General features: G+C 47.9%; 10 protein-coding genes across 10 annotated transcripts; 5 read left to right on the top strand and 5 right to left on the bottom strand.

The window, feature by feature from the left end:
- Positions 1-121: 121 nt before the first annotated feature.
- On the bottom strand, positions 122-2,872 carry I303_108350 (uncharacterized protein; the record flags this gene model as incomplete). Its single annotated transcript, XM_065969805.1, has 14 exons — positions 122-320; positions 396-474; positions 530-559; positions 638-656; positions 720-784; positions 856-1,026; positions 1,095-1,156; positions 1,224-1,660; positions 1,745-1,823; positions 1,889-1,904; positions 2,016-2,189; positions 2,272-2,380; positions 2,482-2,550; positions 2,627-2,872. 14 exons carry the CDS (start codon positions 2,870-2,872, stop codon positions 122-124), a joined length of 1,755 nt encoding a protein of 584 aa, XP_065825877.1.
- An 833-nt stretch (positions 2,873-3,705) lies between these two features.
- Positions 3,706-6,751, bottom strand: I303_108351 (uncharacterized protein; the record flags this gene model as incomplete). Its single annotated transcript, XM_018410593.1, has 4 exons — positions 3,706-5,641; positions 5,752-6,067; positions 6,158-6,455; positions 6,554-6,751. The coding sequence occupies 4 exons, from the start codon at positions 6,749-6,751 to the stop codon at positions 3,706-3,708; spliced, it is 2,748 nt and encodes a 915-aa protein (XP_018260403.1).
- Positions 6,752-7,515: 764 nt separating this feature from the next.
- Positions 7,516-9,506, top strand: I303_108352 (uncharacterized protein; the record flags this gene model as incomplete). Its single annotated transcript, XM_018410592.1, has 6 exons — positions 7,516-7,684; positions 7,776-8,209; positions 8,274-8,383; positions 8,443-8,734; positions 8,806-8,961; positions 9,039-9,506. 6 exons carry the CDS (start codon positions 7,516-7,518, stop codon positions 9,504-9,506), a joined length of 1,629 nt encoding a protein of 542 aa, XP_018260402.1.
- Positions 9,507-9,999: 493 nt separating this feature from the next.
- I303_108353 (uncharacterized protein) lies at positions 10,000-11,642 on the top strand (the record flags this gene model as incomplete). Its single annotated transcript, XM_018410591.1, has 5 exons — positions 10,000-10,503; positions 10,657-10,991; positions 11,106-11,376; positions 11,473-11,534; positions 11,630-11,642. The coding sequence occupies 5 exons, from the start codon at positions 10,000-10,002 to the stop codon at positions 11,640-11,642; spliced, it is 1,185 nt and encodes a 394-aa protein (XP_018260401.1).
- A 540-nt stretch (positions 11,643-12,182) lies between these two features.
- I303_108354 (uncharacterized protein) lies at positions 12,183-12,671 on the top strand (the record flags this gene model as incomplete). Its single annotated transcript, XM_065969806.1, has 1 exon — positions 12,183-12,671. One exon carries the CDS (start codon positions 12,183-12,185, stop codon positions 12,669-12,671), a length of 489 nt encoding a protein of 162 aa, XP_065825878.1.
- Positions 12,672-12,965: 294 nt separating this feature from the next.
- I303_108355 (uncharacterized protein) lies at positions 12,966-15,137 on the bottom strand (the record flags this gene model as incomplete). The annotated part of the gene is made up of 5 exons (XM_065969807.1): positions 12,966-13,344; positions 13,437-13,931; positions 14,020-14,223; positions 14,295-14,584; positions 14,661-15,137. 5 exons carry the CDS (start codon positions 15,135-15,137, stop codon positions 12,966-12,968), a joined length of 1,845 nt encoding a protein of 614 aa, XP_065825879.1.
- A 953-nt stretch (positions 15,138-16,090) lies between these two features.
- On the bottom strand, positions 16,091-18,475 carry I303_108356 (uncharacterized protein; the record flags this gene model as incomplete). The annotated part of the gene is made up of 11 exons (XM_018410588.1): positions 16,091-16,222; positions 16,320-16,522; positions 16,590-16,858; positions 16,932-17,019; positions 17,093-17,178; positions 17,246-17,409; positions 17,517-17,676; positions 17,755-17,780; positions 17,843-17,908; positions 18,031-18,312; positions 18,386-18,475. 11 exons carry the CDS (start codon positions 18,473-18,475, stop codon positions 16,091-16,093), a joined length of 1,566 nt encoding a protein of 521 aa, XP_018260398.1.
- Positions 18,476-19,879: 1,404 nt separating this feature from the next.
- On the top strand, positions 19,880-21,606 carry I303_108357 (uncharacterized protein; the record flags this gene model as incomplete). Its single annotated transcript, XM_018410587.1, has 8 exons — positions 19,880-19,999; positions 20,074-20,091; positions 20,157-20,183; positions 20,273-20,374; positions 20,431-20,575; positions 20,774-20,953; positions 21,034-21,130; positions 21,315-21,606. The coding sequence occupies 8 exons, from the start codon at positions 19,880-19,882 to the stop codon at positions 21,604-21,606; spliced, it is 981 nt and encodes a 326-aa protein (XP_018260397.1).
- Positions 21,607-22,380: 774 nt separating this feature from the next.
- Positions 22,381-22,791, bottom strand: I303_108358 (uncharacterized protein; the record flags this gene model as incomplete). Its single annotated transcript, XM_018410586.1, has 1 exon — positions 22,381-22,791. The coding sequence occupies one exon, from the start codon at positions 22,789-22,791 to the stop codon at positions 22,381-22,383; it is 411 nt and encodes a 136-aa protein (XP_018260396.1).
- A 996-nt stretch (positions 22,792-23,787) lies between these two features.
- Positions 23,788-24,818, top strand: I303_108359 (nucleoside diphosphate kinase; the record flags this gene model as incomplete). Its single annotated transcript, XM_018410585.1, has 6 exons — positions 23,788-23,822; positions 24,049-24,115; positions 24,194-24,226; positions 24,284-24,350; positions 24,430-24,631; positions 24,764-24,818. The coding sequence occupies 6 exons, from the start codon at positions 23,788-23,790 to the stop codon at positions 24,816-24,818; spliced, it is 459 nt and encodes a 152-aa protein (XP_018260395.1).
- Between the last annotated feature and the right edge of the window lie 1,723 nt (positions 24,819-26,541).

A 26,541-nucleotide genomic window follows, 5' to 3' on the forward strand; every position in this document is an offset into this window, starting at 1 on the left:
TACAAATAGAGTGGAGATGTCTGTGTGAGTGGTTATGATAGATGCGAGATATACTCGTAATGTTTATTATACAATACAGAGATGCGTGAGCGGTGATTGTATTCCGTGATTTGTATGCATGCTACGTGTTTCTTGACGTCCTTTCGTTCACGTGTCGATCCTGATTCGTATCGGTTGTCGAGAGAGCAATGGAAGGGTGCTGTTCTTCTCTAGTATCATGCCGATGTTTATCGCGATGTATCCATCTTCGATACAGCGTTTTGTTTCCTGAGAAAATGAAGGGTAGGGGTAATGAAACGGCTGTGATACCGAATGCGAACCTATTTTACACCATCGTCAGTGTATGAAGCGGATGTAATTGTATTGCGTGCGACGTGAGATAGAAGGAAACTCACCAGCATATGGCCACCCATCCATTGGGGAGATGATCGTATATCTGTCCACCTATGACAGCTCCTATCGATGTCGAAACGGCTACACAAGAGACTGTTAGCCACGCGATAAAAGAGGGAAGACGCGGTGGGCTCACCAAATGCTATATTCATGGCTGCGAATTGGTCTATATCGAACGTAATTGATCAGCTCAGCCGTAAGGGAGCCAAGGTATCTGGGTCTTTCGACCTCGACCAGCACTTACGAATCTCACTTATGCCAGGCTGATTTGACAACAGTTGTTTTAGTCAGCGATCGGTAGACAGCCCACATCAGGTCGCGCTCACCGTCATCCTCGATACGAGAGTCACCTCCAGCCCTGCAGGTCCAGACGCGCACTGCAAAGCGACCTCTACCAATTTACCAATGACAGGTCATATCAGCGAGTGACTCAATAGCACCGAGAAGGCGAGATGGACATACCAGCAAGTGCGAAAAGAACGATAAATCCCCCCAAGCTCTTCTTAAGGATCATGAGTGGTAACCAGGGTAAAGCGAATATCATACAGGGTAGCATGATGAATTCTGCGCCGTACTTATCTGCCAGAGCACCGATGATAGGTCCAGAAACGAATGTCGGGGCTGCCGCCGCCACTGTCAAAGCCATTTTTAGTACTAGTATCAGCACCAGTACTGTAGGGAGAAAGAAGAGAGTAAGTTACGATAGACAAGACCGACAAAATCTGCTTCTTTATGCCAAACACTCTGGATGCGTAGCGTCAAGCTAGGAGGATATTCAAATCAATCTCTGACATTCTGAATGTCTTCAGGTAGGGGGAAGAGAGGCTCACGAAGGTTCGAATAGACCAATAATCAACCCATAAACAAAGGTAATCCAGAACCCAGTCATACCCCTGCCCGAACTAGCGATAGTAACAATGACTTTCCAGGGCGAAAGCTCAACCACTGGTTCTTCGTCTTTATCCTCTTCAGTGACCACGCTTTGCCTTTCTCGCGGTGTATCAGTGTCTTCCGCTGAAGAAGGATGAGGAGAAGCATCTGCGGGATCGTTGAGTTGTTCTGCAGGTATTTCAGCTTGTCTGACATCTTTCTTTTCTACTTGAGGGGTATTCAAAATATCGGCATTTGCTTTCTCCCAAGCCCTGAGGTCTTTTTGCTCAATCACGAATAATCGAAGGATGAGATCGACCGCGCAGACGATGATGCAGAATACGAAGGGGGCATGCCATCCCATTTTGGCGTATAATGCGCCGCCGATTGGAGGGGCCTATCGCCACGGCAGCAGAGTGGGCGACGGTCAGCCTTTTTGCTGGTATATCACGAGGAGGTAGGCAGAGATGGGGAGACGTACGATGGTCAAGCCGATAGAGACTCCGGAATAGGCGAATCCGATCTGTCGGCCCACGTTCTTCTCAGGCACGTTCTCGCATCTGTATAATCACGAGTGTGTCAATAATCGCAGTAGTGGTTCCAGAGGAGTAAGCGGAGCACTTACATCAATGCGAAACCGACTGTTTAGTGTTCGTAAGATGGGCAAAATCATTTAATGAGCTTGCTCCCAGGGAAGGGGCGAGGAGGGGGCGGAGCGAGAGAGAAAAAAAGGGACGAGGGTATGTACTTACCAGACCAGACTACCGTACTTGATGCACCCTGTATGAACCGACTAAGCACCATTACCCAGTACGCATTGATAGTCATGAACAGTACGACTGCGACCTCTAGCACTAGGACGGCGACGATCAAAGGTGATCGGCGGTACGGGTATTTATGGAAGAAATAGGCTACAGGTAGAGTGCCTGGATCAAACGGTCAGAGGTCTACAGTCAGCTTTCCGGAAAGCGTAGAGAATTTACTTGTCAAGCATAGACAGATGCTCACATAAGAATATGCCTATAGAGTATGCGAAGAGTAACCATGAAGTCAATGCTGATATATTGCTGTAATTCAAAGCTTGGAGACGATAGGGTAGTACAGGTACGACGATGGTCTGCCATGGCCAAGGAAGGGATCAAGATCGCTCAGCTCGTAATTCCATGTGTAAAAGCGATGCGGCTTATATTGCATCGCGTTTGCGTGATAATCGCTCACATATGTCAAGATATCCGTAGTCACACCAAGAGTGACTACAGTAGTGATGAACCAACTCGAGCTTCGCCACTATACAACCAATCGAATCATCCCGATTGATATCTACCACCTAAAGGGATCCTTATGATTTCCGTGAAATACTCACCTTGACTCCCCACGGCGCTTTCCTCTTTCCTCGATTAACGACTCCCTCATTCTCATGCTTTTCCGCTCCCGACGCATGGTCACTCTGAGCCTGACTCTGATTTCGCTTTTGGGAGGGATGTCGTGCTATCGTGCGTTCGGAATCATGTCGATCCGATATTTGCGGAGTATTAGATGATTGATCGGCGGGCGCTGTTGATAAGGGTGATGGTGATGCACGTTCCTGAGGAAAGGGAGGGGTAGTCATGGTCTTGCAATGTCTTTGAACACAACGTCCTCTTCTTCTCTACTCAGCCGAGGTACAGACCGACAGTCAGGTCGCAATGCTAGAGATGATGGTTCGGCAGTATCCCGATCGGTTCCAAGGTCGAGTGCTAATATGGATATCTGGTCGATCGAATCCGGTCCGGAAATAGCCTTTTGGATTTTCGGGTTCTTGGCAAGCTCCAAATAGCTTCAATCGAGACGACAAATGAGAGGTCAAGGAGCAAGAGCAAGAATAGCGATAACACACTGGGCGAATCGTAAGTTACAGACCAGGTCAAAAAGGTAAGAAGCACACAAATATACAGGAAGAACGGATGGTGGATGAGGGATGAATGAGTCAGATGTTTTGGGTTCTCTTTCGCGATCGAGAAATTTCCTCTTTTTCACTCGGCAGATTGGCTTTTTTAGGCGATCTAAGCGCGTTAATACGTTAATACGTTGATACAGCTTCGACGTTCAAATTAGACTTACCTCTTTATCAGATGCCTTGGCGTACATCATTCGGTACTCGTAACAACGCGAAATCGCAAGCAGACTGACTGACAGTCCACCTCGGATATCGGAGCGGGAGCTTCATTGTTCATACAATACATCGCATTTTCAAACTAGACTACGGATCAAGATGATATTGACGAAGACGCACTGGCTCGCCTGGACCAGCCAGGAATGTGTGAATGCAAATTCTGATCAAATTGAGGCTTGCGTCCTCATGGAAAATCGAGCGGAATAGAGGGATGCCAACTACGCGGTCCAAATACGACAGTATGCTCCCTGTCTCCTCGGGACTTATTCAACGATTTCTACTTCTGGCATTCACATAGCTTGTCCCTCATCTCCTTCTTTGGGAGTCGCATTGACCACTCTCAACAAGCTACTTCGTCGTTCCACATTGACCGGACTGCCGTTATTGTTGCTGTTGAATTCATTACCAATGAGAGACCCGCTCGATCGTCTCATACCTGGAGTGTAGGAGAGCGAGACGTTCCGAGGAGTCGGAGTAGGCGTAGTCTGTCCAGAAGATAGGGGAGAGTAATTATCCGATCCTCCTCTTGACAAAGCATTGTTGTTGTTGTTGTTGGTGGTGGTGGTCATACCCACAAGCTGTCTGTTGATGGGCTGAGAGGTCGATCTCATACCTTGATTAACATTCTGGAAAGGTAAGAATTCAGGTCTTCGCTCGTTGCCATAAATGCCCGTAGCGGTAGACGAGACAAGTCGGATCGTACCGTTACTCTTCTGCGATGAGACCGAGTGAGAAGACATAACGGAAGCCGGTCGTTGAGTTTGAACGTGAGACTGAGAGTGAGCATCCATTTGGTTCTGAAATTCCAAAGGAGGGATCGAAGGGGCTGGCGAGATAGGTCTGGGAGACTCGGATCTAATTCCACCGTATATGTCTCCGACGGCAAATCCACCTGAGGGCTGGGAATGAGCGTGAGATCGAAGTTGAGCAGTAGGTGAGATCGATCGGAAAGCGGGCTTAGATTCTAGTTCCTGGGCTAGACTATCCCATTCTCCGCCGGCGGGTGCTGAGCCGCCCACAGCGGAAGAAGAGGCAGGGGTCAAAGCGGGGTAAGTGGCGGTCAAGTTGTCGGCGGCAGGAGTCGAGGGTACAGTAGCTGGTTGAACGAATAAGGAAGGGATCAAAGGTTGTTCGCCCGGCGCAGAGAGTCTGTTCATAGCAGGAGGAGAGACTGCAGAGTCGCTGTATAGCATCTCGTCGGTGTATCCTCCGGCACCGGCATTCGAGTTCGGGTTGGCCACAGGGAAAGCAACAGGTCCAGGAGGAGCAGCATGATCGCCGAAGGGTGAAATGTTGATTGATGAATTATCATTCTGGGAAGGAGGTGCTTGTTTTGACTCGTCGAGTTTACCGAGGCCAAAATCAATTTCTTCCCAATTCATCTGTCTATCATCTCGCTTTCCCTTCGGCGATCGCACTGGCTCGTCCTGGAACGTGACCGACTTATTGGTGACTGCAATCATCTCTCTGGGCGGGTGAGGGTGATAAGGGATATCGTCGTGATCATCATCCGAGTTCGAACGGGACGATAATCTAGTGACCATTCTACTAAGGAAATTACCTTCTTGCTCATTCCCATCTCTAGCATTACCGTTGAAAGGGAATGCGGAGCCACCGGCAGAAACACCCGCGCTGGTCTTCTTGGTTGAGAGGTATCTTGAGAATAGACCGTTGGATGGACGCTTGAAGAATCCTTCGTCCTCCTGAGACGAGAACGAGAAATGTCTAGCCATCCTGCGTTTCTTGATCAACCGCATCCTTCGTCTGATCAAATAGATGATCAGAGGAGAAAGGAGCAGAGCGATGATGATTACTGGGACAGTGATGGATGCGATCTTCTTGCTTGACATACCATCAGACCCGTTCGAGGTGTCTTTGGCTGTGGTCACGCCGTTTCCGCCTCCCGTGGAGGATGTTGACCCGGAAGAACCTTCATATGCAGCAAGCATATTGCTATTCCAGGTGTTCTTCCAAGACCACGCGCTGCCAGTGGGATCCCGCATGTCTAAGTAGTAGATATCGGATCTGGGAGTGTTGGCTGACGAGAGGCCGAAAGCAGTGATCATGACTCCTTGATCGGTGATGACGGATGTATGGTATGCTGCAGCTGATGAGGCGGGCGGTTGCAGGTTTGAGGGAGCAGACCAGGCCCATGTGGTCGTGTTGAGGAAAGACAGTAAGTTGGATGGTGTACCGGATGAATCGGTTGAACCTCCGTGTAGAACCCTGCATGAAACATTCAATTTTATCATTTAGCCCAAACAAATCTTATTTGCCGTCACGTATTTATGACTGATTTGACGAAGACCGTGATAATAACTGTATTTGAAACTCACAAAACGTCCAGATTAGGGTGTGCAACCAGACTGGCCCCGACTCTTCCGCTTGGAATATCCCCAGTAGTCACCTGAGAAGACCATCCGTTCGAAGAGTCCCAAACTCCGATTGTAGTCATATCCACGAATTGACCAGAAGAAGTCTGACCACCGGTCAAGTACACTTTGCCATCCGAGCCAGTCGTCAGGGCAAAGTCGGATACAGCCATCTCGGAGCCTGTAAGTGAGGTTGGGAGACTTCGCGATGAGATCAAGGAGGACGAAGAGAGCGGAAGGGAAAGAACATCCGCAGCGGGGTATGAATGGGTTGATGAGGCTGAAATGGCATGCATTAGTCCGGATCCCAGTCAGCGTCAATACTTCAAGCTTCTCCAAGTGTCCGCTGTGATCAAAGAACGTCACTCACAACAGACGTATTTGTCCGCAATCCCGCCGACCACCATGACCACGTCCTTCCCGCTATTATCTACGTAAGCCGCAGCTGATCCGCGTCGTCTGAGGAACTTGTTGGGTGTAGTCGACACCCATCCGTCGTTACTATCTAAGCCGAGGGTATGGGTCGTTCCGTCCCCGTCACATGATGAAGTGATACCTCCTGTGACTACTAAAGAGGAACCATCTGGGGTCACGATCATCGAGGCGAAGGCGTGAGGAGGAAGACCTTCCGATGAGGCCGTAGTGAATGCTGCACTGGAGGAGTTGAGCTATGTACGGGATTGGCTCGTGAGCTTCGCTTCCTCCTCCTGAAATCCCTGAACCGGTCCAAGTATGATAACGATCATGGTAGGGAGTGCTGGCTTACAGGCAACACCAATACATCATTGGTAATTTGACTTCCAGAAGTCGGTACTTCTCCTCCAACGATATACATTGACTGCTTCGACTTGACGTATACAGCTTGATGTCCCCATCTAGCAGCTGGCGTGAGACCCATCACTCCTGGTAGAGCAGCTAAGACAGCCGCGCATGCCGCTGGCATGAATGTCGGTTTGTTGTTCATCCCGAGTTGCGCTTTCTAACGGTTTGAGGTGGAGATGGAAGGATAGTGTCGAGCCTCTTCAAGAGGTCTTTAAATTACAGCTCGTACTCCGTGGCGAGGTAATGAGTATGCTGTCCTGCAGCTAGGTTAGATGACGACGATGATGACAATGAGGTTAGAGGAAGTCAGCAGTATCAGTATAGACGAAAACTGAAATCCGCTTTTCCACAAATCTGCACGATCAGTTTGCGCATCATCATAGCCATACCTCCATGGCCTCGTGAGGTACCTCCTTGTGAGCATCGACGTCTAGGCTTCTATGCTAAATATGTTGAATTTTGCTCTACAGATGAAGTATATCGATTTATCACTCTTTCTCGACATGATGTTTTCAGGGTCAGGTCAAATGGCTGAATCCATGGACTACCTCCACTTCGAGATGTGCCACATTTGCCACTTGATATAAATCCATCGGAGATATCACCAAAAGTCATACTTGTGCCTCGTGTTTTCGAAGAAGTTGACTTCGAGATTTATTTGATTTATTTTTGACCCAGTGCGACAAGGACAAGTGCGAGTACGATAGCTGAAAATCAACCTAAAACTAGCTGGATTCGTGCATCATCTACTCCTCAATCCCTCTCAAAAGCACACATAGGTGATTTGTAGACCCTCTCGTGCACAATTCATCCGGAAAACTCGCCTCATATCTCCCAAGATCGTGAAAACATCTTGATAACCAACGCTTATCGTTCGCTGTCACATAATCTCTCGAATATCTTATAATGGCCGAAGCTAAATCCGAGATCGAGGCTACTGCTGCCGCCATGGAAGTTGAGGTCAAAGAAGTACCTGCAGAGGAAATCAAATCGGAAGAAACAGGTCCCGCTCCTACTGTAGAAGGTAAATCAGCCGAGGAAGTCGAGGAATTGCTCGAAAAAGCAGCTAAACAAAGTAAGTCTCCGTTCTCTCGTCATCTTAGACGGTTCCATCGCTACAGACCACAGAAGTAAAGTAATGACACAACGTTGACCTGTCCACATAGTCTCATTCTACTTCTCCGACTCCAACTTACCAGTCGACAAATACTTCTTCTCCTTAACATGCTGCAACACCGAAGGATGGGTACCATTGAAGACCATCTTGACTTTCAAGCGAATGAGGGAATTTCAAGATCTCGGCACCGCCTTTGTCATTTACGCATTGAAGAAGAAGATCGCAGAGGAGGGATCAGATCCTTTATTAGCCATCTCTGGTGACGGCGAGAACATAAGAAGGAAACGAGTCTTCGAGCCTAATGCTACCGCTTGGACCAGATCGGCTTACGTCAAAGGATTCGGAGAAGACGATCCGGAGAACAACAAACAAGAGAAGATCGAGAAATACGTAGAGCAGTTCGGAAAGATCAATGCTGTTCGAATGAGGAGGGCGGATATAGAAGAAAAGGGTTTCGCAGGCAAAGGAAAGGGTAAATTCAAGGTGCGTTCGAGTCATTTTTTCAGTTTTTAGCGGAGTAAGGCTGAATAGGGAATGGTAAACTTAGGGATCAGTCTTTGTGGAATTCGCCTATGAGAAGGACATGAAGGCTTTCTTGGCTCTGGAGACCCTTCCCAAATACGCTGAGGATGGAGAAGAGATGGCGAAGATGTCCAAGTGAGTTGGTAACGTCAAAGAAAGATCCAAGTTACACACGCTGATGTCATTGACCGCAGAGACGAGTACGTGAAGATGAAGGCAAAGGAGAAGGGTATACCCGATAGCGAGATCCACAGGGGAGGCAAACCAGATGGAAAGGGCAAAGACGCAGGCAGGAAATTCAACGCTTTCAAGGAGATGGAAAAGGCCAAGAAGGGGATCATGCCTTCTCTCGCCAAGATCCCGGATGATGTGGCTGTGGTTGGAGTGCGACCGGGTCTCAGTAAAGCCGGTGGTGAGAACGGATCAAGGAAGAGGGATAGGGAGGATGACGGTGAAGAGCGTGAAGGAAAGGAATCGAGAACGGAGGTATGTCCATTCATTCCACATGCTTTCTCTGTCTAAATCTCGCTCATAAAATCGAGTTGTCACCTCTCCAGGAACCAGCAGCTTTGACCATAGAGTACAAGGGGGCTATGTTGGAATGTGATCGACATACCGGAAAGATCCTTGACCCATCGAAAGTTCCATTTGATGATGGATCTTCCGTGAAATTCATCAACCACGGTGAAAACGGTGATTGGAAAGATCTCAAGGTGAGTAACCGTGATATACTCGCACGCTTGAGGGGTAGGCATTGTACGGTCGAGCTAATTGAAATTGGTTGCGACAGATCCGAGTAGCCAAAATCATCGACAGTCCTTTCCTTGCCTTCCCACCTGGATCAAAATCCGGTACCATCGCCAAAGCAGACAACTCTGTGATCACAGATGACGAATTGGCTAAGCTCAAGGAAGAGAAGATGCCTTTCGGTGGTGCAGAGGTAGAATGGGCAAGAATGGACGAAGAGGAACAACGAGCTTTCTGGACTACTCGAGCGAACTTCCAAGGAAAGTTGGCCGCAGATAGACTCAACGAACAAAAGCAAAAGTCGGGTCGAGATAGAAGGGATTTCAAAGGTGGACGAGGCGGACGAGGTGGCAGAGGCGGAAGGGGTGGTAGAGGTGGACGAGGGGGAAGAGGTGGAGGTAGAGGTGGATTCAAGGGTGGACGAGATCGAGATGGTAATGATAGAAACGCGGAGAAGGGAGCTGCTGATCCAGCTAGCTCATTGCCTCCTTCTCTTGGTACTGGTGCATAGGTCCACGAAGTGCAGACTGGATCTTGCTGGTACTAGGGGTGATGCCATATGCAGATACAATAGCAGTAGCATGATTTATGCTATGTTTGTCTCATGTATCAATGTTGACGAACGAGTGACAGTGTGACAGTCGGAGATTTTCACTTAGGTGCTGACACGCCCTTCACCAGGGAATTCGGCCTCTTCAGACAACTAGGAAAGGGAGCCCGAAAGATGGTTTATTGTTCTTGATCATTACCATCAAATCGCACTTCAAGGACTATTCACATGATAGCATGCTGTGACTGACACAGCGGGCTGACGCTTACATGCTAATCATACATGCATACATCACCTGCTCATCATACTTGTGCTGATCATTCGGCCTCGTGCTAATCAATATTGCCGTCTACGCCCCCGACCCCCTCTCACCATTAACGCTTTGTACTGAACTACCGCTCATGCGCAGTTGACATCATCTGAGATCGGGTAGGCATTGTACATATTCTCTAACATGTTCTCGACAAGAACAGTACCCAGAGGTCCAGGCGGTCAATTACCCTCCTCTACCGGATTACCAAGCTCGTCTCCAGCCTCGGCCTCGGCGCCCAAATCCGGTTCCAGCATGTTATTAACGAGTCAACAATTAGCAGATTGGCCACCTAAGAACCGTCCCATACCTGGTGGGGGCAAATCGTCTGCAGGTCAAGGTAGGGCAACACCTGGTTTACCTATCGATCAATTGACCTTACCCACCCCCAATTACTTGAGCGGAACTGCCAGTAGCAAAAGTGCAGGATATAGTAATCAAGCTACCTACGACATGGGTACTAGTCATAGTGATCATTCAGCAGCTCAAGGTTTAGGAACAGGATCAGCTTCAGGTGGACAAGAATACCCTCCGACATGGGGAGGGGGCTTCGATAGGAAGAAACCGTCGTTCATGAGTAGGTTGTTCGGGAGACAGGTGGAATGGGATGAGAGTATGTATGGATATCCGGATGGGAAGGCTTATAAGGTGAGTGGGATCATACTTCGGCTATAAATTCCATATACGTTCTTCGAACTCGCCCTATTCCCTGATTTGAGATCGATGTCATTACCATGTCCCACAACAGGAGGTCATCCACGATGGAAGTACGACACTGATCATATGACATATTTCCTGCAGGTTCCGACGTCCCACGAGAAGGCGAATCCGCACAATCAACCTATCCAAATCGAGCCTGAAAAACGTCATGACACCCAACACCAACAACATCAACACCTTCCAGGTGGTAAACCGCCTCCTCACATGTTCAAGATGCACAGTTTCCAGCCTACCTTGCCGGAGGATTTCGATTACATGCCTTCGCAAATGCAGAAATTCTACATCAAGGAGAACAAGCTCAAGGAGAAAGAATGGAAGAAGAAGTTCAAGCAGCAGGAGAAACTCTGGAAGATCCAGATGAAAGATTGGGAGAAGAGCGAGAAAGAACGGGTCAAAGCTGAAAGGAAGACGATGAAGTGAGTCCAGCGAGTCTCCAGTATTTCATTTTCAGTACATCTCAACCCACCTATTCTGCCTATTGTATGTCGTCTACATCGGTCGTTTATACTCACCAGTCAATGACTTTTTAGGGAACAAGAGAAAGCAGAGAGATTGTATCTGAAACAACAAAATCACGGTAATCCGTACAATTACAACAAATACAAATACGATCCCCATTATCAGCATCAGCATCAGCATCCGATCAGAAAACCACCTACAAAGACCGGTCCAGAAGCCGACCCGAACAACCCGTACAACTTCATGCTCCTACCAGCGAATGAGTTCGGGGTGAGAAGACCGTTCAACCCGATGATTGGCGGTACGGAGAAATGGCCTAATATGAGTAGGACTATGACGCATGTAAGTTTGCCTGTTGCAAGCAGGTTGAAATTTGTCCACAGCCAAAAGATTCAGAGAGTCACCTCAGCGTATGTCGCTGATGTTTTATGATGATAGGCACTGTTAGATATGAATAGGGAAGAACAGCTGCATGCTTATCACGCGTCACTGATCCGAGCGTGAGTCTGATTATAAATCCTGATCATGTAGATAAGTGTCGAGCCGATAAAGTACTAAACCGTGTGTGCTCGCTCGCTGACGGTGGGTCTGACAGTCCCAATTGGTGATCCCAATTGCGCGAGTAATTGCGACATCAAGCAAGGTATCTCTTGTCTTGGTTCGGTGCGTTATCGGTATTTGGAGATCAGAGAAAGGATGATGTGAGGTGACGGTGATCATGCCAATCAGTGGCATTGATAGAATACAAAGATCTAATGCAATCTGTTCCAGCACTGCTGTATATCGAGGGCCGCGGCCTAGCGACACATGGACTGTCTCTGATCTGAAGCATATTCCGCGTCCTTTCTTGCAATGTTCCTTCGATGTATGTATCGTAATCAGTGTTCCAAGTTGCTGTTGGAGTCGATCGATGACGGACCAATCGCACCATTCCTTTGAGGCAAGAATCACATCGTGACTGGGTAGCGTCCAGATTGTCTATCGTACTTACGACCACTAATTGCGTTTTTATGTCTAGACGATAGAGTCATCAACTGCTATATTGATTAAGCCTTTGCAATACTTACGAGTCACAGAGTCAGACGAGCAGATGAGCGACTCAGCCAAGAAAGACGAAACACTGCAAGCGACCAAGCGACCAGAGGACAATGACGACACTGCGAAACTCGTCAAAGGCAGAGACACATGCAGAAGGCACACTGTCAGTAGGCCTCACCCACCAAGAGGTCGAAGCTCTCGACACGATATCAAAGGGGTTCGATACCTTCACATACGGCAAACCACGATCTGAAAGTACCGTACGCCGCAAGATGCTCAATGATCTTATTAATGGGTCGACTACACAACTCGACTCAAGTAAAGCTGGTGATCACCACTATTTATGGTCTTCCAATTCCAGGTCCTTCCGTTCTCGCATCCAGCCCAGTACTGAGCCCGACGAAGGTAGTATAGTTGGTTTGATCAAGGACGTTAAGACTATCTATAGGTGTAGAGGATTTCCGGCAGAGGCTGGGATGGTGATCAGTTTGTTAGAGCGCGTTCATGGGACAAATGCCACTTCCAGGGGAGAATTGAAACTCAATGACAACTCCATCCGAGGTGGGGGTGAGTCCGCACCCATTCGGGAGAGAGACTAACGCCAAGCGAGAGTGAGAGAGTGAGAGCGATGAAAGAGGAGAAGCGGAAGGACGTGATCGATTAGTACTCTACCGTACTGTACTGTACTTTACTGTACTTTGATGTATACGTGCCCGATCATTATTTCAGCTAGTCTGTGCAGGACTGCATGAATTTGATGAGAATTTGCCATACCATATTTACAACCAATTGGGAAAATTCTATGTATGTACAACATAAACTCATTCGCCAGTGGCATAAGCAAGGCATAAAATCTCTAACATCTGGGAAATGTCTGCGAGGCGGAACTGAATTTACTGCACCAGATGGGCAACATCTCGCCGAGCCTTGACAGCAGTCACAAAGCTCGCATACGACCATGTCAAATCCCTAGCGCCCCGTGGCTTCCCATCGTCTTTCCCAATTTGCTCGCTCATCCTTCCCTTTCCCTCCTTTGTCGCTTTCCTCGACACATTCAAAAAGGCATCGCCTGTCCATCTGAGAGCTTGCAAAGCATCATCAAAAGTCTGACTTCCCATGCTCCATACCGTCTCAGACGTGGCTTTGTGTTCGTCCCTCATGAGATCGGTCCAGAATCGCCGAGTCAGGTCGGTTATTTCGATATGACCTTGAAGGGAGTATTGATGTTGAGCAATGTAGAACGATTGTGCTATGGCATTGGTGCAGATATGCCTACACATTGATCATCAGATACAGTACAAGTTATCATGTGAGTGTCGCCATCAGCTAGAATTGGATTAGGCGGAGATCCAATTGCCACTCACCAAGGATTGGCGATACTTTTCCCCACGCCATCATATACGTCCTCTCTGTACCTTCCCAATGCCCAGCCATCCGTCCAAGTCTTACCGTCGTTGATCTTGTAGAGACCTTCGAAGGATTGGATGTATTCATATAACGTCGATATGACTTGCGGATCAGTCGCTCCGAAGCGAGGTACAAATACATTCGGGTATTTGGAGATATGCTCGCTGGCTTGATCGCCAGCGTGTATCAGGGAAAGGGGGAGGGAACAGTCTTTCCACTGTCTATCCGGTAACGTGACTTTGTCCTCGTACTCGGTCGGACTTAAATATGGTAGAGATGAGAGATGATAACCTTCCTCGGCATTCCAGAATCTTCCCAGGGTGTCGCCGATTTTCTGTGCTTGAAGGTTATAGAAGTCTTGGGCTCCCGTATCGTTGAGACGAAAAGCTAGCGAAGCCCCTGCTTGAAGGGATCGCATTGAGACAATCAGGGTGAAAAAGTGAAATCCGTTCCTACCATAATCCAGCCTCAGCGTTCGCTTCGAATGGACAGGACAGTGCCCTGTCTATCAGAGTGGCCAAAGAGAGGCATGCCGCTCACACTTCTTCCCATAAATCGAAGCCTGATTTCCCCCAGCCATTTGCCACTTCCTCAAGGTCATTCTTGATTACTCTACCAGGCGATCGCACTTGCTCGGGATCATATAAATTCGACTTGACATATTGATGATCCGCTGGATGTCCTCGATCCAATAGGAAATGCGCGTATGGGATCAAGGATAACGCTCGTAAGGCTGGACCATCTCTGCCCAAAGCCCTCCTCCATCAGCCGAAATGATTGACAATGCTTTAGTCGCACTTAGGGTCAGAACTTACCTCTGCGGTCTGCCCCAACTGCCCGTGAACGGCGATCCGTCTACGTGAAATTTCGGCTCATTCAATCCGCCGTCGTATAGATCCCCAGACGGATTAGGCGTATTCTGAATCTGTTTTTGGGATTTGATGTAGGCTCGAATCAGGTTATCGTGAAGCTTGAACTCCTGAGAGTGGTTTGATGATTCGTAGGAATTGGGGCCTTCCCATTCGTAAGGTCTCGAGTAAGATTGGCTGAGGAAGGAAGGGAGGATCGATGCATGAGCCAAAGCGGAATCTCTGGTCCAGGTATACTGATGATTGCCGAGCAGGAGTCAGCCATCTCCCGTCCCAGGCAATGGTGGTACCGGATGAGGGATCCTCACTCGCATAATAGTCGGGTAGATACGGTTTTTCTCCTTTACTCGGACTAGCGACGACCACTCCGTCCATCGCCCCGATCCTCGGTCCGATATTATCCATGAGCAATTTCTTCATTCGTCCAGCCTCAAGGTCCAGCGCTCTCTGGAGAGCATCGCCACTCGTGTTGTCTGTGTTGATTTGGGAGGATGCGAGGGGCACGAGGGTCCGTATAATCGTATGGATCGCCCAGTATGTGCCGACAGAGATGAAGGAGATCACCAACAGGCTATGTAGACCCGTACAGAGCGCTGCACACAGGCCATCTTCCCTCGGCTTCGATTTCTGGGCCAAAATAACCTCATAGCTGTCTTCTGGTGACCTTTGCGGAGTAGCGGGATCATCATCTGCATAATTGAGCTGATGTTCTTCTTTCTCCTCCTCGAGGAGAGGTACACCCTCTTCGGTGTCTCTGGTGAATCGGTGATCTTGCTCGTCCGGCGTCATTGTGCACACGTCTTCGTGGTGGTCGTGAGACTGTCAGCGTGAAGTTGCGTCTGTAATCATGTTATCGATATGATGATATGATGCCGGAAGGAAGGGGCTGTAGCTATAATGCACAGCGTTTTGATTGGATTTAAAATCGAAAGGATGGACGTCTGGGGTGGACAAACGCACGGTTACTCCTTCTTTTGTTACCGGTTGCTACTAACCACGTGTTCCTACGCGGAGTCCCACTTTGATGACGTATTGCTTAGTCTCGTTTGTAGACGATCGAATGAGACGAGTGACTACCGTTTTTCCTCCCCAAGTTCAGAACCCATTCGTGACAACCTTCATTCATCCTTCTCCTTTCTTCAGCCATAAACAAGATATACAATAGCCAACATGTCATCGCAAGAACAAGATCAAAGGACCAAAGGTGAGTCCGCCTCTCGCATCTTCACGCTTCACGCAGGAATATAGAAAATTCAGAATACAATCGCTGACTAAATAACTCGCATACAGAACCTCAACTCCCAGCTACCGAGGGTCTCACGGAGGAAGCTAGGAAGGCAGAGCCTGATGCTGCTGAACAAGCTCAGAAGGTGAGTCATCTGCATGACTCCACACACCAATCAGTTTATTAGAGAGCCAGAGCTGACACAGTCTCGTGTAGCTCGAAAATGCCGGTGAATCGGTATTGCCTACTATCACATAATTGCTAGATACCTGCACAACAACGGCAGAAGCAGAAACGCTGACCAAAGGGCAGACTGTCCATTCTCTGCAAGGAAAGTGAGACGTAAGAAGTAAAATGACATGACAATGCATAGGACATGATACCATGATACTGTGAATTTGGATACAGGAAACTTGTTCATTGTACAAATAATACTCTGTCTTTGATGTACTGAATACAACTCCTACAAGTTGACCGTGTTTCCCTCCTTTCCTTCTATATGTCTATCTGATCATGATCATGATCCCCTTCCATCACAATCCATCACATCCATGCCCTCTTCCACGAACCTCTTGCGTTCCTTCTTCCAAGGTTCCCAGACTTCACCGTATTTCTTCAACAATCTTCCCAATTCAGCACGCTGTTCCATCTGTTGTCAAAATGAAAGCGTGGGTCAGTCATCTATCCTTTCCTTCATCACCAGCTAGGTAGACCGATGAGTGATGCCCCATTACTCAATCACTTACAATGACAGCCGGAACTTCATCCCCTTTACCCACTCCCCAAACATCGTTGAACATCTCGCCCAATTTCGGTTTCGGTAATTTCTCAGCCCGACTAAAAGCTTTCATGACTTTCGATTTGTGCGAAGCCAGTAGTTCTTCTTCCGAGGCTTCATCCCACCATGCTTTTGACGCTAAGAAAGCCCTAAATCTATGTATCGGATTATCTATCCCCAAGCCAACATCACCTCAGCCAAATTCGGAAACTCTGAGGTGTGTAACTAGCTGACTCACCGACGACAGTCCACTCCTTGACTTCCTCAACTCGCCTATACATACTAGAATCATCACTCGTGGAATGATGTCCCACCCTATAGGTCATAGCTTCCACCAAGACACCTTTCTTGCCCTCGACTGCCCGCTTCCTAGCTTCTCGAACGGCAGACAGGACAGCTAAGGCGTCATTGCCGTCCACTCGGATCGTGTCTAGTCCGTAAGCCGGTCCTCGAGAGGCTATACCGTCTCCTGCGTACTGATCAATAATCGGTGTCGATATTGCGAATCTGCATCATTACCCTCAGAGATCAGCCCAAGTTGAAATGGGCAATAGAAGTTTAGGAGATTGCTCTTACTTACCCGTTGTTCCTGCAGAACCATATACAGGGGCCTCCCAAGACGGAGTTCATACCTAATGCAGCATGGAAATCGCCTTCACTCGCAGCACCTAGCATCCCCAGCGGAATATCAGCTTAAAGCTTCTTCTTGATCTGGCACAATATAATTTGGTGCAGGCCCACCATCACCGAAATAGCATATGACGCAATCGCCTTGTCTATCTTCGTCGAGCTTCAGAGCATATGCTGCTCCGGCAGCTTGTGGCATCCTTCGATCATGCTCAATCAGCTTCTCTTCACCTCAAATCTTACTGGTTCCAATAAAGTTCCACCCACTGGGTAGCTAGGGGACTTGTTATGGTATGAAATCCCAATTCGGGCGCAGAATAATGCACAGGCATCATTCTGCCTTTTGTACCCTTATCCTCGACGTTTCCAAAACACTGGGACATCAATGCGTCTAGTGTAAATCCACGATGGAGTAGCGCAGCTGATTCTCTCTGCGTCGGGGTGGACACAATATTGGGAATGGGGTATCAGCTCAATTAGACCTGTTGGTGATCAAGTAGAATTGATGACTCAAGGACGATCAGGCTGAAGAGCTCACGTATTGCCCAAACATCTCGTCTCCTTCCATCATCGCAGCCGAACTACCAACGATGGCAGCTTCTTCTCCGGCACATTGCATGTAAAATGATATCCTGCCCTGACGCTGTGATTGATACAAGACGTTGTCGACTATCGGAATCAATGTCATGGTACGATACCTGCGAGCGAGGACGACATATCGGTCTTAGTTGATTCAGGCGCTGTTGCGCAACGAAACTGTGATTGAGAGTGCTCACATTGCAAGCGCCTCTTCCTTCGTTATCTGACCGTCCTATTTTAGCAAGAAGATCTTCAATTGGAAATACAAAGAGTTGCAAGTCATACCTCCGGGATCGCCGTTCCTTTGACCAAATGACCCTCTTCATCTAGAACACGATACGTCGGTATGGTCTAAATGTCGCCATGACCACCATACATGTCGCTCAGCACCAATCGCAATGGAGCTTCAATCCGCAATCCGATCGGACACGGTACGATGAAATCAGGTCTATGATTCACTTTTGATCACTCACTTTGGCAACAGCATTAAACCAGCCCATTTCGGGGGACCACCAACTCTCATGACTCCCTCTTCTGAGCGGACTACTCATCCTTCCGACCCTGGCAAGTCTGTCCGCCTGACTCCCGGGTACATAGAGCGGTTTCGCCTCTCCATTACCGTGACCGTTCGCCGCACTTTGCTGTGCGGAAACCTCGGGCGAGAAGAACGGTAATGGCACTGGGGAAGGTAGAGGAGCAGCTGTTGGGGTTGTATGATGATGTGTAGGTGGAGTAGAAGATGGTGGACCTGTGATCTGCACATGCAATTTGGTCAAGGCTATACCACATCCTCCATTGGAATGGAATGAGCGTGCAAAGGGAACTTACGAGTGATCTAATTTGATTGTGTATACTAAAGGCGTGAATTATATTTGATCCGCTTTTAGCTCGAATTCGACTGTGCAACAAGGAGGGCATGGCGATCAGTCCGCCTCGGTCGTTATTCGGATCCCTGTGTGCTATGAGCTATTCAAGCAGTGAGCTATGACGATGATTTATCTTATCCTTCAGGCTGAACGATCGTTGAAAGAAAGAATGTTTTTTCTTGGATTGTGCTATCGTATTGCAACAGTGTGGATTTTGCCATCTTGGACGACGTCGCATCCTATCCAGTGTTACATGGTTGATCAAATAAGTGTTAGACAACGTGACTTTCTTTCTTTGTCAACATTTGATCAGGTGCATCAATAACAACAACTGCTGCCTTTGGTCCGAGAGCTTATCCGGCAGTTAGAGACACATGAGCCGGACCTGTTCGAAGGCGTGTTGATCGCGTGCGTATTGATCGCCAATTTAGATCACGTGAATCAGAACAGCAAAGGTATTTTGATCTTATCGGATCTCGTTCCTCCGAGAAGCACAGTCAGTGGAAAATGACGTAACAGTTGAACACTCCACAACTACAGTTCTGTAGCTAGCCTAGTTAAGCTTTCTGGGTTTCTGGACCTGCTTCTTGATCGACATGATGTATTTCAAAGATCGGTTGATCGCCCAACCGCAAAGCAACAAGCAATTTAAGTGGGGCGTCATTTCATGTCTACCTACACCATACCATGCCTTTGCCGATGCGTCAACGTAACTTTAGGGTCGACCTTGGCATTCATTTCGCTTTGTCTGGTCTAGTTTGTCGAGTCAAAAGTGGGAAACACACAGACACACACTTACGAATCCCGTTGAACTGTGCGTTAAATGCGTATGAGGTTGAGGGCGAGGGCGAGAATGAGGATGAGAGCGTGTAATGCCGTCATTTGATAGGGAGAGGGGAAGTTTCCATAAATTCGTTTTTGTGATGATAAATTTCGTACTCCCTTTCGCTTCCCGATCGAATATCCTTGTCCCTTCGTGCTTGGACCGTACTGGTACACCATTACTACGCTCATAGAGCAGCTTTTACTGGAAATGCACTACTGGTTGCTCAAGTAAACGCTAAAAGTTTAATTTACCTCGTACTCGAGAACAGGGTAAGGGTGAGATGTGATCTATATGACCTCACTTTGCCTGAGATCAGAAACAGAAACGACTAAATTGATCGGAGTAATTTGGTCCATTGGACTTTTTCCCATTCATAGAGATTTCTTGGTATCTTATGAGGTCAGTCGACCTTTGAGTTTTGAGCCAAGTCGTAGGATTCCCATAAGATAAGTGATCATCGATATACTATATGAACATATGAATACCTGTGTGATTTTATCTTTCTCTTTTATCTATATATCAAGTATAGCACAACAACTTTGAAATTCACACCGACCGTTCCATCTCAAAACTCCTCTTCAAGCTTTATAATCCCCCACGAGCAACTCTGGTAGATAGACGTGAATCAAGATGGGTAAATGGTCGAATATAGCGGCTGAAAAGCCTTTCAAAACCAACGGGAATGGGAGTGCTCCTCCAGCTAAAAAAGGGATGTTTGCCGATATCAAGAATGATTTGATTGCCATGGCTGTGAGTAACTTCCTTCTCGCATTGAGTGTCCGCGCTTGATCCACACGAGCTCACATGCGTTATCATTGTTACAGGGTGAATTCGTTGGAACTGTATGTGTCTGATTCTACGCAGACTCAAAAGGCATGTCACCGCTAACATTATTCACGATCCGCAGATCCTGTTCCTCCTCTTCGCTTTGGGAGTGAGTATCTCCAATTTCCACCACCGCTGTCCTTCATTGGATTCTCTCCCCCTTGCATTGGGTCACAGCTGATCTGACTTTTGACTTAGGCTGTACAGACAGCTTCCACAAATACGAGTGCGACGACAAGCGCCTCCGCAGACGATCAAGCTGGAACTCAAGCTACAGGAAGTGACTCCAACAGACTTCTGGTGAGCGTACAGATCAGTACCGTCCGTGAGCTCCTGCTGATACAGGTCTGTGGTAGACATACTACTACGTTTCCGCCGCGTTCGGTCTATCGCTCTTCGCTACGGCCTCGATCTTCTATCGATTCACAGGAAGTATCTTCAACCCGTCTGTGTCCTTGGCATTGTGCCTGATCGGGGCGATCAAGCCATTGAGGTTCATTCGTGAGTCGAGTCCACCGTTCCCCGTCATTTGAGCAACCCATCTTTCTGGCAGACTCCTCACACATCAAGATCCCAAAGGTCATGGCTTCCATCGAAGCGTCTTCCACCGTTTCAAGTCAACGAAGGAAGATCTGATTGGTCTTGGTGTGCTTGTGATTGTGCAATGGCTGACTCGTGTAATCACGCTACTCGCCGCAGTCGTCTCCTTGGCCCAAATGATAGGAGCTATCGTAGCCTCAGCGATCCTTGACGGTCTTACTCCTGGAGCATTAGTGGTCAATGTCGGACTTGCAAACGGGACCAATAAAGCTCAGGGATTATTCATCGAGATGTTCACTACTGCTACATTGGTACTCAGCGTGTTGATGCTTGCTGCTGGTATGTTTACGTCTGCTTCTGTGTCAGGGTTTTATCTACGATTGAATATGGCTAACTATGGTGGACGGGTATGCTTGTAGAGAAACACCTTTTAACGCCTTTCGCTCCCCTGGGTTTCGGATTCACCTTATTCATCGTCATGCTTTTCTCTATCGCTTTCACCGGCGGAGCAGTCAAGTGAGTCAAGTTTCGCCCCCATTGGCTTTTCCCTCGATTTCCACAAGCTTTTTCTGTTTCTACTACACCTTGGTCCACCTCTCCTATCCTGCCTATCGCAGCTAGGGTCTGTCGATTACTTATCCCCTCCGAATTGGATCGTAACGACGAGGGCTAATCAATCCATCTGCTTTTGGTCACTTAGTACCGCACGAGCTTTCGGTCCAGCTTGCATACAGGGATTCCAGCCTTATCACTGGATTTACTGGCTCGGCCCCACCCTCGGCGCATTACTCGCCACGGTATTCTACATCTTTTTGAAGGAGATCAAGTATTGGCGAATCACCCCAGGACAGGATTCTACTGAAGTTTCGGAATCGCCTTCGGTCCATCCTGTAACTTCTAGGATGTCGAGGAACAGGGCCAACTCGGATACCACAGCCGCCAATAGGGATAGTACCAATGGTAACGGACCGACTGGACATCAAGCTGTCTAAAGGTCGCTCTGAGGGTATATGCAAGTGCAATACAGCGAATTGATCACAACGACCCAGATCAGCTTATACAACATAACCTCGCGAATACAAGTCTTCAAGTCTCGTCGCCCCAGATCGAAAGTCATGAATGAATCGGATATACCTCATATAATCAATGACTGCTTACGTTTCCATCTTGAATGTCTTTTGTTTCACCCTGTGAATATGTAGCTATAGTACCATTTCCCAGAATGACTTTTCCTGTTTATACTTGTACAATGCATCTTTTATGGTTTGATACTCCATGCGGTCGAGCTGAGATGGCGGTACAAGCCTTTCTCTCATCCGATACATGTGCCGAATCTCGGGAACTGAGGAGAACATCAATGTCATGTCAAGGTACAACGTCTGGAAGAAATCTTCTACATATAAAAAGCTTCAGGTGATATTTCTCTGTATACAACTTGTTGGGGTTTGGTGAGAAGGGGATCATACGGAAAACGGCAATTTACAACGAACGCTTAAGAAGATAGCTAACAAATACAACGTTTATCGCTCTGAGCGCGGGATAATGGGTGGCACATCGATGAAAATGGAATGTCGACTATACAAAGTCGTCGCATCAAACATCTTGCAGCTGGTTCAGCTTTTCATATAATCAGTGAAATTTTGGATAGAGGGTCTCCTTGATCATCTCCTTCTTCGCTTACTGGTTCCTCTACGGGCCCCGCCGCATTCCCATTCATTTCCATTTCTTGCAGTCCCTTGCCTCCCCATATCTTTCTCGGTGCTTGGTCATATCCCGGGACTTCCAGGCCACCTACCCCCTCCTGCACCTTTCCCAAGCCTCCATCCACCAAACCCGATAAAAATTCCAATGAAAATAATAATCAAGACGGCGCTGATAATTGACCAAACGAATTTCGGTGTATTCAGCTCGCGCAAACCGATTAACGGCTGTCTTTCTGGATCTTCTGCGTTGTTGTTGTTGTTGCTATTGTTATAAATATTGAGATGAGAGGGTTTTCTTCCGGATGGCGAAGAAGAAGAAGAAGAAGAAGAAGAAGCAGCGTCGCGGTTCTTGGGGAATGTTACTGTGATAGGTGAGTTCGGAGCGGATGGAGCTGGAGTAGGTAAGGGAAGTTTGGATGAGGTAGAGCGGGATAAGGAGGTCGGATGTGGCCCAGGGGTGAATTTGACTGACATCCCGAAGTTGACGAGAGAGGTACTGTTAAGCGATTTGTGATTTGAGATTTGAATTTGAGATTGGCTAAGTTATATGGATTCAGCGAGTCGGTGTAAGGTAAGATCAAGTGCTACGAAGATTTTAGATCTTGATTAGTCGTACCAATTACTTGGCGTCGTATCGTATAGTGTCGTATCGTTTCTTCATGTATCTCATGGTAATTGAGGGTGGGTCGGAGCGAGTGCTTATTTATGTGTGTGATGAGAGTGATGATCCTTTGACTGCGTGTGATGTCCCATTGATATCAAAGGTGGGACAACGGATCACAGATATTTTAGGCGTAACGGATGTGATAGTCTACAATGAGACAGTCTACAATGTGATTTTCACGATACCGATCAGCGGCAATCCTCAGAAAGTAAGATGCTCTGCGCAAGCGAGCCGATCCTCGATGTGCGATCACTAAGCCAGGAATGATGATGACAATTCGACAGAATTGAACATACCCTCCTTAATTAATCAATTTGCCCGTTTCGAACTCGTCGATGACTCAGCGATGAGTACGCAAAGAAGCCGAAGGTGGATTTCTACGATAACACACTGAAGACCGAAGAGATGGGCGATATTGATCTTGATTCCGATTTTCGCCGTTCCATCTATTTTCCAGTACGTGTAAGCGTTTGTTTCTATGTATCTGGCTCTCATGCGTGTGCGTACCTACACTCTAACGTCATATGAAGTACTGGTATATATGCATTTACCCCGCATTCCCATAAGATTAGCTCCACACGTACTTCCTTGTCCTTTAGTGCCACTAACTGGAACACCGAATGATAGAGGAAACGTGGTTTGCCATAATGCCGCGCTGAATTCACTCCACCTCCACGTCCACCTAAGAAGCTTCACAATTGACTTTTTTCGAGCGCAACGAAGGTGCAGATAAAATCATCTATCTCTTTCATATTCCTCTTCCTTCTTCCTCAACGACAACCAAAAACAGAACACAATCATTCAAAATGTCTACCACCGAGCAAACCTACATTATGATCAAGTGAGTCCCCTATCCCTTTCCCTCGAAACCCAGCAGGTGTCTGCTCGAGTCGGATAGTCGAGAACAGTCAAGGGGGATGAAGAAACGTGATGGTGAGATTGACTGAATGGATGCTGATCTTGTCACTTCGCAATTACCCTTCCTCTTCCCTTGACGCGTGTCCACCTCATCTAACATTCGTCACTTCCTTGTCAATCTTACCCGAACCCTGCCACTGGATCTACAGACCCGACGGTGTCCAAAGAGGACTCGTTGGTGAGATCATCGCCAGATTCGAGAAGAGAGGTTTCAAGGTGAGCATCTTTGTCTTATTCGCCTCAGACTCGCAACGTGCTGACGAGATGTACCCGCTGATACCGTTATTCCATTAGCTCGCTGCCCTCAAGCTCGCCTCTCCTTCCAAGGTCAGCTTCTTCGCTCGCGAGTTCATCGCGACACAACTGATACTGGCATACTTTTAGGAACACCTCGAGAAGCACTACGCTGATCTTTCCGACAAGAAGTTCTTCCCCGGACTCATCAAGTACAGTGAGCAGTTTCTATCCAGCTAATTGTTCCCATGCCCTCCGGCGGAATCACATCTGACCGAAGTTTGTGCGGGATTTAGTGCTCTCTGGCCCCGTCGTCTGCATGGTCTGGGAAGGTCTCGATGCCGTCAAGACCGGCCGAACCATGCTCGGTGCCACCAACCCCCTCGCCTCTGCCCCTGGTACTATCCGAGGTGACTACGCCCTCCAAGTCGGTATGAACGTCTGCCACGGATCCGACTCTGTTGAGAACGGTCAAAAGGAGATCGCCCTTTGGTTCCCGTAAGTCCGGAGTACTGAGTTTTACGCTCTCATTTCCCACAAACAATTTCACTTTTCTCCGAGTATCAGGTGCCCCGTAGCTCATGGGAGGAGACTGAAAGTTGAAGCTGATGATCTGTTTGTACCGTATAGCGAGGGTGTTTCTCAATATAAGCTCGATGCTCAAGCTTGGATCTACGAGGCTTAGGTCCTGTCTTCTTTAGACGTGGATAACCTCAGATCCGAGTGCAGGAACTCTGCTCAGGATTCTTAGATGCTGCTTGGTTGCTCATGCATTAGATTGTAAATAGTAGAATGACACATGTCACAGCGGAATCTGCGGACACCTGACTGTTCAACCTTCGTTCTACTTACCCCACTGACAGTTTTTGCTGAGAAGGTGTACGTCCGTCGTCTACAATAACTCAAACACTCAGACTGGCTCCCAGCCAACCGACTTGATGTACTTACACAAACTCGTACATACGTAGCGCCCTTTCCGACAAGACCACGCTGCTATCCCGCAGCGCCAGAAAGAACAGTACATCCGCACAGGATCACCGAAACCATAATCTATCGTCAAGCATTGTCAGTCAACACAAAGCATGAAGATCACGTGGACCACGTCGAGAACAATATATCGACTGAAGGGTTTGAGAGTTTAGGGTTCGGTTCGGCTTACCGTCGCAACCATAATTAACCAATATCCTCCTCCCCCATTGCAATCCCACCCTTGCATATCTTTACTCTTAATCCTGACGCAGAGGATACTCATGTACACCGTCTCCAGGATGAATGTTACCCACATGACGAAGATGGTGCAATAGACCGTGATGAAGGCGATCTGAGCGCTCAAGCGGCAGTGCAAGTCACATATCGTTGAATGAAGTCAGCTTATAATGGAACAAAGTGAATTGAGTATTGCTTTCTGTGACCCTTTTTTCTCCTTCTGTTCGTTCGTCTCGTTCGTCTCGTTCGTCTCGTCCGTCTCGTTCTGCTCTTTTGACACTTTTGACACTTTTTGACTCACCCAATATTTCTTAATCACCAAACAATCTAGCAAAACCATCAACACGCTCAATCCCGCTAGAGCAGTCCCCAGGTGATTGAGAACCATCGACCTAGCTAGGTTCTCTGGAATGGCATTTCGGATGGTGTGTACGATATCGGAGGGAAGGTGTAAGACGTTCAGGGGCGGGTTAAACGGGATCTCGGAGTTGCAAGTTGTTCGTCGTCTGAGTGGACAGCAGATGGAAGTGCCCAGTTGCCGGAGCAATGTAGACGTAACATGGAAGCATCAGTAACAGATTATAAGTCGTGTTATGATGTAGTAGTGCCTTGTCTTGCCTAGCCTGGCCTAGCCTTCCCTTGCTCTCGTCATCAAGAAGCTGATTAGTGTGCACTCACGTAAGATTCGAATAGACGCAACTCCCACTAGGTCCAAAAGTGATTTTCACCCCCGCGCCTCCGGACGTCACCCCTTGAATCGTGGCTAGGGATTACGAATGGATGATCGTCGGACTGAGCGAGTTGATCAGGTAGAATACGAAAGGGATGACCAGAGCATAGAGCGTCTCATCGATACGAGTAGGATAGGAGGGACGGATGAATGAATGGTGATCGAATTAACGTGGCAGTGTGAGGATGAAGAAATTGGAAATGTGGGCAGTCAGCAAGCCTCCTCGTCGGAGCCTTTGAACATAGTTTGCATCTCAGATACAGATATAGCGACTCACGCCCCGTTAATAATAGCAGAAGACAGAGTACGAACCATCCAATAGGCTGTTCTCGCCTGATTTCCCTGCTCCGAGTCGAGTTCATGTTGTCTGAAATTGTTGGATGACGCAACTCAGATACAGATGCACGATTGACGACGATGAATTTTAATAAGGTGTGGACGTCCTCAAAGTCGAGCTCGAGCTCAAGCTGTC

Source organism: Kwoniella dejecticola, chromosome 11 (genome assembly GCF_000512565.2).
Source record: "Kwoniella dejecticola CBS 10117 chromosome 11, complete sequence".
Taxonomy (NCBI): Eukaryota; Fungi; Basidiomycota; class Tremellomycetes; order Tremellales; family Cryptococcaceae; genus Kwoniella; species Kwoniella dejecticola.